At 41.0% G+C, this 11,394-nt stretch overlaps 1 protein-coding gene across 5 annotated transcripts in view; it reads right to left on the bottom strand.

Moving 5' to 3' along the window:
* Positions 1-239: 239 nt before the first annotated feature.
* Positions 240-11,394, bottom strand: part of pard3aa (par-3 family cell polarity regulator alpha, a) — a 469,619-nt gene continuing 458,464 nt past the window's right edge. For all 5 annotated transcript variants that reach the window (XM_066683465.1, XM_066683467.1, XM_066683466.1 and 2 more), the window contains 2 exons: positions 10,599-10,717; positions 240-5,919 (listed from right to left, as the gene is read on the bottom strand). In XM_066683465.1, the coding sequence (XP_066539562.1) occupies positions 5,538-5,919; positions 10,599-10,717 (501 nt within the window). In that variant the 3' untranslated portion in view covers positions 240-5,537. The remainder of the gene's footprint in view (positions 5,920-10,598; positions 10,718-11,394) is intronic.

The raw sequence follows: 11,394 nt of genomic DNA, 5'->3' as shown, positions 1-11,394 counted from the left end.
AATTTTGTGTTAAGCTGGCAAATTTCAAGTAAAAAAAAAAAAAAATACAAAAACTCAAGCAAAATTTTGTCGTAGAGTGGAAGAGCCAGGGGCGCACATGTTGGTCCATTTTGGTTTGATAACGGGTGGTATTTGGTCTAAAAGGGTTGAGAACCACTGCTCTAAATAATCCAGTGTAATGTGATTTAGTAATCAACTGGAACACAAAACCACTTAGTGTAAACAAGACGAAGGAACGGCCTTCTGTTTATTTGCTCTATATTTTGATATGTACAGAGAAAGCTGTGTACATTTTCATACAGCATGTATAAAGACTGCAAAAAACCACAACAGCACTGTGCTTACAGGAATTTATCTGGAACACCACATTACCTCGGGAGAATACAATGTCATAAAAGTCATAAAAATACAAAATCATGTGCATATTACTCTAAGTTTCTCTTTTAAGCAATGGTTTGTGATAGGAAGCTATGTTATTATGACCCACAAAAAAGTAAAATAATAGCATGATAAAATATGTGCATTCCACAAAATGATCATAATTGAAGTATAAAATATTATCCCTCCTTACAGGCACTTAAACCATCTCCAGCATCTCTGAAATTTATACAATGCATAAAATACAAAATGTAAATTATAAAAACAGCTAATGGTTTAAAAAAAGAAAAGAAAAGACAGCTGATGTTCTGGAAAGTTATTTCACAAAGAGGCAATACTTGAGACCAATGTCGTACCACAGGAGCAGGAGACAGTCTCTGGAAAGTACCAGCGTCTCCAACCACAGGAAGGTATTGGTCACTGTTGTGTATACAAGCTCACTGTACTGTACTTTGTTCCCCATGGAGAAGAGAAAAGGAAAAGAGGATGAATGAGAGAGAGAGAGAGAGAGAGTTTTTTGTTCCCGCTCTGTTAGAGACTCTTGGCCTGGCCTTTACTTGGTCACCACAACAGCTTTTAGTCTAGAGTCTACAGGCACGTGCTGTATCCAACCACCAAAATATATTGATCAACATGAGAGAGTCATGTTAAAAGAACTGGTCTCTCCCCGTCTTACACACACACACACACACACACACACACACACCCCAAGAACTTGGACAATTTCAAAGACACAAATGTTTTTATACAATTCCAGGATGAGCGCACACACACACGTACCATAATCCACGGAAGCGCAAGTCCCTAACTTAAAATGGTCATCGTTTTATCATGTCATATGAGACACTTGAATCCTGTGGTGTACTTTTAATCATTTGTAGATTAATTATAATACCTGCTATAATGTAAATGCAATGTAAATTTTTGTTATGGAGTTCAGAAACACAGGTAGTGAATAAACGAGATGAAACAAGTGCTGCAGAGAGTAAGGCAGTGAGAAATGTTGAGGGAATACACAGAGGAATGCCTACATATCACTTCATTCACATGGATTCAGCGTTGTTTTCACTTTTGCTTTTTGGTACTTTGTTACTTTTTTCTTTTCTTTTCTCCAAACCATGGCAGGTTGGGGTCTGCAGCTGCAGATCCAGTGGATAAGTGGGGGCCCATATCAATACAATAAAACTGAGTAAGATGTTTCAGAGGCCTGTATTAAATATTTAGATTAATGGAATCAATAAAACTTTGTTTTATCTAAATGTACAAAATGTACAAAACTATAATAATAGCATGAATACACACTCTTGTCACATGCACACAAACAAAAAGTCAGATATGAGGTGTAGTACAGAATTAATTTTGAAGCTGAGTTCAGGTTGTAATGATCAGAACTGTGTACAGAGTGTGAGCAACTCCCCATGAACCTACAGTGTAACACATTCTGTAAGGGACAGAGTTTGGCACAGCCAAAATATCCAAATAATGACCTATAAAGTCTGTCTCTCTCTCTCTCTCTCTCTCTCTCACAAACACACACACACACCTGCACCTACACATGAACACATATGACACACTAATAGATTTTTATCAAAACACATTACTTAACTGTCCAGCTCTCGCCCTAGTCATATAACTGATTAGTCTGGACATATATGTATAGAGTATATGAGTGTGTCTGTGTGTGCGTTCACTTTTGCACATTAGTGTGTAGTACAGGGTACAGGATCTGAAGCATAAGCAGTGTATACACGCTTGAGGCCATGTGATAACTGGAGAAAGAGACAGAGGGGGCTAGCAGAGCTATGGAGGATTTTTAAAAGTACAGACATTTAATATAACAAGAAAGATAAATATTGGACTCTTGAGAATTAGGTGTAATAACTATGCATTAAATACATTGATCTACAAACCCCATGTCTTGATGCTGAATTGAACATTTTTGTAAAAAGCTATATCTGTGATTTGGAAATTCTCTTGAAACTTTAACTAATCTGTTAAATATGAGCAAAATTTAAACTTGATGTCTACAACTTTTAAGACCTGAGACAATAGGAGTGACAACTGTATGGAACATTCAGGTTCCACCATTTTGAAACATTCCACTGTAAGCAGGTGAATGTAAAAGAGTTAAAAAATGAGTAGTGAATCAGCATTTTGTGCCACAATATGTGAGAAAGTTGTCAAACACTTCAGAAATAATATTTCTCATTGTGAAAAATGTAGGTCTTTCCCCTTCTACTCTACATAATAGTCTGAAAGATTCAGGAAATCTGGTGAAATCTCTGTCATAGGGCAAGGCTGGAAACAACTGTAGAATATTTTGAGTCCTCCCATGTCACTGCATAAGAAAACCATGCTACTCTGATGAGCATAGTCAGTTTGTCACTGCATCAAGACATGTAATCTGAAACTCTGTTAGGGAAGGAGAAATCCATACATCAATACAATAAGTCTATGCAAGAACACATAGAATGTCCAGGCTCATCTCAGATGGTCCAGCAGACAGTGGAAATTTATACTGTGATAGGTTTCAGCTTGTTTTCTGTACCCAAGACAAAAGGGACCATCCAGACTATTATCACTGAAAGGTGTAATAGTCAGCATCTGTGATGGTATTGGGGTGTGTTAGTGTTTAAAGCATTGGGAAGTATTGGGATATTGGGATTTTTAGAGAGACTGCCAACAAGGTGCTCTCTTTCCCTGGGAAATCCATGGTTATTTCAGCAAGACAAAGCCAGGCCTCAGACAGCGCATTTCCACCAACAAAAAATCCATTCTTGGAAGCTTTGTCCCTTCCACTGAACCAAAGGCACTAGTGTACTCAGGAAAGGGCATTGCAGGGAACATGCTTCCAGAGTCACTGTAACTGAATACAGTGTCAGTGCTAAAGATAAATGGACAGAGACATGACAGGGTCATTTTTATTCTTCATTTACCATGGGGTTTTATCACACCGAAATATGACACACGTATAAATATTGCCAAGTTAATCGACGCAGAGATGTGGCTCTGGCCAACACTCCTTGTGTTGCGCTACACACAGCCCTAGAAAATAAATGCAAACAGAGCATGTTCCTGTTTTATGTCCAATTAATTATTTATATATCATGTTGTAAATGACAGCGTCCAACTCCGCTGCATAATCTATTAGCTGTATTTGAGGCTCTAAGCTTTTTCTTGAGTTTCTTAAACTAGGTACGCCCATGGACAACATCACAGTTTGCGCTGAAGACAAAACTCTTCTTTGGTTCCAGCTGGGAAAAAAAATCTGGTTCACGAACCACGAATTCCACATGCAACACTGCAACAATTAGTATCCTCAACCCCCTGATTCAAGAGAATTAGCAAATCACAGATTTTTTTTTTTTAAATAACCCAGAAAGTTTGTTATTTAATGAATGCACAATGTCTGGAAGTATACACCAAACAATCACTGGGTTAGTAACACCTACCTTGTATCTACACTCGTTGTCCCATTTTTTCAGCTCCACTGAGTTTAAAAACTGCAGCAGCACTGCTGCGTCTGATCCACTCCTACCAGCGCAACACTCTCTATCACACCACCACCAAAACGTCAGTGTCACTGCAGCACTGAGGATGATCCACCTCAAATCATATCTGCTCTGTGGTGGTCCTGTAGGATCCTGGGTGTTGAAGAGCAGGATGAAATGGAGAGAAGAATGTATGCAGAAAAACTAGAGTCTGTAATTGTAGAACTACAAAGTGCTCCTATATGGTCAGTGGATAAATGGTGCTGAAAAAAAGGACTTGTGTAGATACAAGGTAGGTGTTCCTAATCCAGTGATCACTCAATGAGGATATGGGGCTCTCTAAAGAACATATTGTGCTATGTGTGCTCAGAGTAGTGCATTATGTAGGGAGTTAGGGAATATCTGATAATCATTTTAGGATTTTGTAAGAAAGCTCCTGGGTTATAGGCCACAGAACATATTGCTGCAACACAGTTCAAGCCTTAGGGCCCTACCTCTCTTATTTTCATTCTCTCTGTGTGCACACAGACACACACACAATGATCTCGCCTTTGCAATACTCAGAATTATATTTGAAATGCACTCATACCGCTCTCCTCTCCTGAACACTACACTCCACATTCTAAATTGATGCTCGATTCAAAAGAGGATATGTAGGTCACAGCACTATAGGAATTTCAATGCACCATAGCTACATACTGGCAGTCATGTGATTGTCAAGGATAGCTGGGTGGGATTCAGTTTAAAAATACAGCACTCATACACATTCATACACACACACACGCCAACATAGTAAACCATAGTAAGTCCAGCTCTGGTCCTGCAGTCCGGGTTTTAATATCTTGCCTGATTCATTTCAGTATCAGGTTTAGCAGGTATCCTTGTGCCCAGAACCATCCCCAAATTCTGCTGAATACCAGCTTTCCAGGACCAGAACCGAATCATTCTTTTCCAGGAAAAGTTGGCAGACCACAGTCAATTATAAAAAAGAAAGACAACAATCAATACATTATACAAGAGATGTTTAAAAACATCAGTAATAATCAAACCCAATTTTTCAGCAAAATGTAAAAGTCCTGAATAGAATATCCCAGCCGTTTCCCAGTTAAATCTCTATCTGACACATCTCTAGTGTGTAGTCTGATGTTGAGAATCTTGCAGAAGTTCCTGTACACAGAAAGGAACAGAAATATTACTCCAACATATTTTTGTAGAGAGATCCACTTTAGTCAAAGCTGAATCAGTCAAATGTTGTTTGGAAGAGGGGTTCATTCATGGAGTAAAAGAATGCAAGTGTAATCAGGACTTTTTATTTACTTCTTTAGTAAAACATTCTCTCCTGTCCTTCTCTTAGCACCTGTTGAGTGTAACAGTCGAATTCACAGTTTATAGCCACAAACTAAAAAGTTATTTGAGAATTCAGCAAGTGCCTTATGACTCCTATTATTCGACTGGCTTTCTGCTCTTTTCCGAGAAGAAGGGAATAGATTGAAATATGTGTTCAGTGTAACTGACAGTACGACGCAGATGAAGCAGATAGAGATTAGCCTGAGAAAGGTTTTACAGTTTGCTTTTAAGTTGCATCTCCCTCCAGTACCACTGTGCATTGCTGGTGTGGGCCCTTCACTCCTCCCCTCCACACTCTCCCTGTCTCTCTGTCCCCCCACCTCAAGAGTAGAAGGGGCGGCCTTTCTCCGGGCTCTGCAGGCGGTTGAGGCGAGCGAGCTGGGACGGCGAGGGTGGGACGTCCTGTCTGTAGGGGCCTTTAGTAGGTGCGGGGGCTGTGGTTGGAGGGTCTGGGGCTGGACCCTGTTTGGACTGAGCCTCCTGCTCTTTGCGCCTCTGCTCCTGTCTCAGCAGCTCCTGGGTTTCCAGAAGGACGCGGGCGTTGAAACCAGACGTCGGGGAGCTCAGGTAGCCGTTAGCACCTCGGCCACCCTGATAGCTGGAGTAGCGCGGGTTCTCTTTAGCTGACTGGAACACATCACCGGGGGGATACACCTTATCCCATGAGTCCTGGGACACAGTGCTGGGGTTTTTACGGGGTTGTCTAAATGAGAGAGAGAGAAAGAGAGAGATCAAATCACATACATAGCTGTATCCCTAGCAATGACAATACAGCTGCAACAACTTCAATGATTTTAACCCAAAGTGAGAAGAGGCAGGGTCATTCACAGAGGACCACACTGAGGCTGCCGGCCACAGATGGCAGTAAGATTACTAGAGATCGTGAACATAGTGTATTATAACTCATTTTTAGGGAGATATATATATATATATATATATATATATATATATATATATATATATATATATATATATATATATACATACACACACACACACACTTGGTACCCTTAATAATTCAACTAATTAAGAATGGCTGCGATAGACTGTTACTCCCTTGCACCAAGTGATTCTGGGTAGGCTCCGGCCCCAGGATGAAGTGGTTATGGAAGATAAATGAATGAATGAATTAACAATGAATGTTTTCCATTTCTTTGATTTCAAATGAAATGGAAAACCTCTAACCATGTCTTGCGTTTGTTAAAGATACAGGATGTAAAATCTTTGCATGTGTGTGTTCTTCTCTGGACTGTTATGACATGCAGCTGTTTTATGAAGTAGAGCTCTTTGTTTCAGATGACATTCATTACTTCTAATCAGTCCACAGTCATGTTATCCAGCGTACACCCTCTCGCTCATACAATTAGACTTAACTGTGACTCAGAGCGGATTCATATGGCAGTGTCCTGTGTGTGTGTGTTCATTCAGTGTGGAGAAACCCAGCAAAATGAACAAAGGAAAGTTTCCCCCATGCTGAGTTGTGCACTATGAGTACTAGAAGATTTATACTTGGACAGCAGCATCATCGGTCATTGTTCAAGCATGTACTGCTCTACACTCTCTTTAGCCTCAGCTTATAGATTTGGTTTAAAAGCCCACAATATCATGTAACATATTTATATGTTCCCACAGTTATTATAAGCCCATAATGAACACTGGGAATTATTAGTTGCTATAAGCACAGACAGACAGACATATGTAAAGATGAAATCTTCAGATCTTCAGTCGGCTCTGTCCTTGCTTTTCGCTCCATCACTAATTTACTGTGTGTCAGTGGAGTATGATGATGAGGTCGGATGGAACAGTTCAGTTCAGTTACATTTAGAGTCAATGTGCCAAAAGTGAGGAGAGAGAGAGAAAAAAACAATAATAGTAAAGGGAAATACTATAGTTTCTTTATTTGATCAAACCATCTGGTTCAGATCAGATTTTTCCAGAGAGACACGCTGTGCAACTATAATTTAGGGTATAACACTATAATAAATTATTAGAAAAGTGCACACGACCTTAAAGCAATATATAATATTTATTGGTTCACAACGCATAGGAATTAAGCCCTATTCTTTCAGTCTATCATTTCCTATTGTTTCCCTTTTACCCTCGTCATGTATACATTCTAATATATGAAGGTAGTGCTTTATGTCATCACTCCATCTCTCTCTCTCTTTTCTTCCTTATTTTTTAATTCACTGCCTCCCTGTGTAAATCATATTCTCTCTCGCTCTCGCCCTAATCCTTCTCTAAACATGAGGCCCTTCGTTACCGCAGTATTACTTCTGCTCAGAGGTGCCATTTGCTTGTGTTATCCCACTCTCTTCCTGTATGATTTTAAAGTTGTGCTGCCATTGGTCAGGACCAAGCTAGGTCAGTCCATCATCGCACCTAATGAGCCATCTAGGCTCTCCGACAGGTCAGAGGTCACTTCTCACAAGGCTGACCCGGCTCAGCGGGAGATGTGAGATTACAGAGAGAATGCGTATCGAATGGCAGGGATTTGTGAGATGTTTCCTTCGGCTTGGATGTGGACAGCAGCCCCGGAGGATAAGCAGATGACACTCAGATTGAAGTGTATCCAATAGCAACAGGGCCAGTGACAGAAAGTAGACGTGGATCACTCCAATTGATCCATGTCATTATGTCTGTGTTCTGTGGTGCATTGGGTGTCAACATCTCTATTGACTCCCGGAGTCACCACACCGCCCCAGGAGAGAGGCAGTAGGAGTAATGGATTTGTTTATGGAGAACACCCCCAAACAAACAAACGCAGCTTTGTTTGTATGTATAATATCCAGAGATGGGTCCAAACATGGACTATAGGTCCATCCCTTATAATGCTTTCCACCACTTATACATCTTTCCTGTGTCATTTTTCTAAAAAGATCTTATGCTATATTTCCAAAGACAGCTGCAGGGAATTGTCTCCATTCAGCCACAATGGCCTTAGTGAGATCAAGTACTGACTGTTGGGTTATAAGGCCCTGGATCATCCCGGTGTTCCAGATCATCCCGAAGATGCTGGAGGGACTTTGTTGCTCCTGTTCTACCAGATTTTGGCAAATCTTACCCACTTTGTAAAAAAAGCACATGACCAGGGCATGACACATGGAAAGAGGAAAAAGTAGTTCCCAAATTGTAGCCACAAATTACAATACACCACAGCATTAAAGATCAGAAAGAGGTCCAGATCAACTGGTACTATACAGTCAGGCACATGGCATTTTCTTGGCCTCCACCAAGCCTTGGTTCAATCCGCAGACTGCCAGATAGAGAAGTGTGTTCCACCGATCCAGAGAACACATGCAGTGGTGTACTTTACATTACTGATGCCAATGAACTGCTAATGATGTAAACCTAACCCTGAAACCTCCTCTAACTATGGTTTTCTAAACTGAAATCAAACAAATAAACACACACACACTCCAACTATCTCTAACTATAGGCCTGTTCCAGCTTGAGACAGAACAGATTCTGTAATTGTACATGTCCTGCAATGTACAGCAGGCTAGAGAAAACAGAACTCATCCATCTAGAGAGGACCACACACATGCATGTGCGCACACAGAATTTTGTAGACTCCACTGCTTGCACTTACACACACACACACTACAGAAACACATGAGGCACACATTCCTGCAGCAATTACCTAAAGAGCATAATCTGATACGTTGGAAAACAAATGAAGCAGCTCTAAGCTCGACAGTCTATTTTCTTCCATTTTACCAAACAGATTTCCACCATAAGTGATTCTGGCACGCTTTCAGCTCGGAAAACAATGTGAAAGGAAATTGTATTAAATGCTGAAAAAAATAAACAAAACAAAACAGATAAACTCACTCAAAAAAAGGCAACTTTGATTAGGCTTGTTGGATGTTAACCCTTTAATGTTGCACCAAAAAGTAAAATATTTCTCTATTAAAGCTCCTGTTTTCTCTTAATTATCTTGTATATATAAATGCATCATCAAACCACTTATCCAGTTCAGGGTTGTGGTGGGTCGGGAGCCTACCCAGAATTGCTGGGGACATTGTAGGAACATACCATGGAGTGGGCGTCTGTCCTTCACAGGGAGACACACACACACACAAACACACACACACACATACATCTAGGGACAATTTTGAGTCGCCAATCCACCTACCAACCTGTGTTTTAGACCGTGGGAGAGACCTGAGCACCCGGAGGAAACCCATGCGGACACAGGGAGAACACACCAAACTCCTCACAGACAGTCACCCGGAGCAGGATTTGAACCCACAACCTCCAAATCCCTGGAGCTGTGTGACTGCGACACTACCTGCTGCGCCACAGGGATATTCTTCAGAGAAAAATCACCTTTTGTTGTAATTCTGAAGAAATAAATAAGTAACAATAATAGTCATCATATTTACCTGTGTGGGCTCTCTCTCAGAAACTGTGAAGTGCATCCCACAATGAAGGAAGATTTGAGCGCCTTTAATACAGTGGTAGGAAACATGGTACTGCCAAGAAAGCTCCAATTCCACATGATGAGCCATGTCACTCTCAACACAATCAGTACATCCCACCCCAAAACACTAACACTTCCCCACATATAAAACATGAATAAAGAAGGGAAAACTGCACATGAAACAAAAATAAAGAGACGCTTTGCTATAAAGAAGTTACTGTGGAAGGTGATGCATATTGCCCAGAGTTACTGGAATGTCTACGCTGTTGTCCATTGGCTGGCTGCTTTGCGTCTGTTTATGGAAAGATTAAACAAACACAAACCCTGATATCGAACAGAGCCTCCAGCCACAAAGACATTTCACTCACACTGAGTGTTACTGACATTTATGAGGAATACGCAAACGAGGACGCAGGAAAGAGCGAGCGAGGGAGGGATGAGAGAAGAAGAAACAGATGGAGATACAGGGACTACACTGCCTCAAAAAAACTGAGCAAGGCCCAGAGGAGTTCAGCTGCCAAGATAAACTTCCCCTGGAAGCAGGTTCTCCAGGTGTGCTTTATTGAGTTTTAGAGGCCAGAGGAGCTGTAACTATTCAGACAGACAGAAGATCTGACAGAATGACAGCACACACACAACAAAATATGTCTGTCTGTCTGAAGGAGAGCACTGAGCTCATAGGGAGCAATTGTACGTGCTTGTGAGTGTTAGACACGTTAGGGAGGTCTTTGAATAAAGATCTTGCAAACACACACACACTCACATGTGTTTGTAATCCTAGCCTTGTAAAAATGAATACAGGATAAATAGTTAAACAGTTAAATAGTTTTATCAAATAAAAATGTAACCAACAATGTTATACTGAGGAGTCTTAGGAAATGAATTGTTTTGGCCTATAGTGTAGATGCTATAGTCAACGAGAATGTGTGTGTGTGTGTGTGTGTGTGTTCTCCTACCTCGGTAGGGAGTTGTACTGTCTCTGTGACTGTGTGAAGGCATCTCTGTCGTCTGGTCTCTGTCGCTGCATCTGGACTAATGATACAGAATGCCGTCCTGTTGGATTCTCGGAACAGGTCTGTGGAAAACACACACATAAGCACATACATAAACACACACAGACTATTTTCTCCATTGCACAGTGACACAAAACAACAAATAATTGCACTACACAGACAGCCCTATGCTAGCAATTCAACATGAGGATTTCATTTAAGCCCATTAATACACCACATTACACTCAACCCAAACACACCGCGGAGCTAGACCCTGTACACATTCTTCACCTCTGACCTTAACCACGCGTGTGTGACTTGCAGTGATGGAGCGCTTGTTTCTGACTGGGGTCCATTACCTTCCCATGCAATACAAGAGCTCTTAATGAGCAACACTGTTGTTGTATGACAACACAATTAGGTGTGAGAGTGGCTGGGCTAGTGCTGGCTGACCCGCAGTTCTAGTGCTAATGCTGTACACACATTTGGAAGGAAATACAAAAAGAACCTGTCTGAGTGAGACACACATATTTAATGTCCTCTGGAAAAAAAAGGGCTTGCGTGAGCAGCTGTAAAAACAAGAATTAAAGCCCTCACCAGAGTCTGTTCCATTAAAAACAAGGAAACCAAGGCAATTACATGTGTGTCTAATGAAGAGAGCGCTGAGACTAATCTAGATATACCATGTCTGACACGAGCCTGTATCACTCCGAGCAAAGAAGCAGGACTTGACTCTGTGCTTTACACTGTGCAAAAGCAA

Source organism: Hoplias malabaricus, chromosome 10 (assembly GCF_029633855.1).
Source record: "Hoplias malabaricus isolate fHopMal1 chromosome 10, fHopMal1.hap1, whole genome shotgun sequence".
In the NCBI taxonomy this organism is placed as follows: domain Eukaryota; kingdom Metazoa; phylum Chordata; class Actinopteri; order Characiformes; family Erythrinidae; genus Hoplias; species Hoplias malabaricus.
The sequence above is the reverse complement of the archived record's forward strand: the minus strand, read 5'-3'. Positions and strand labels throughout refer to the sequence as shown.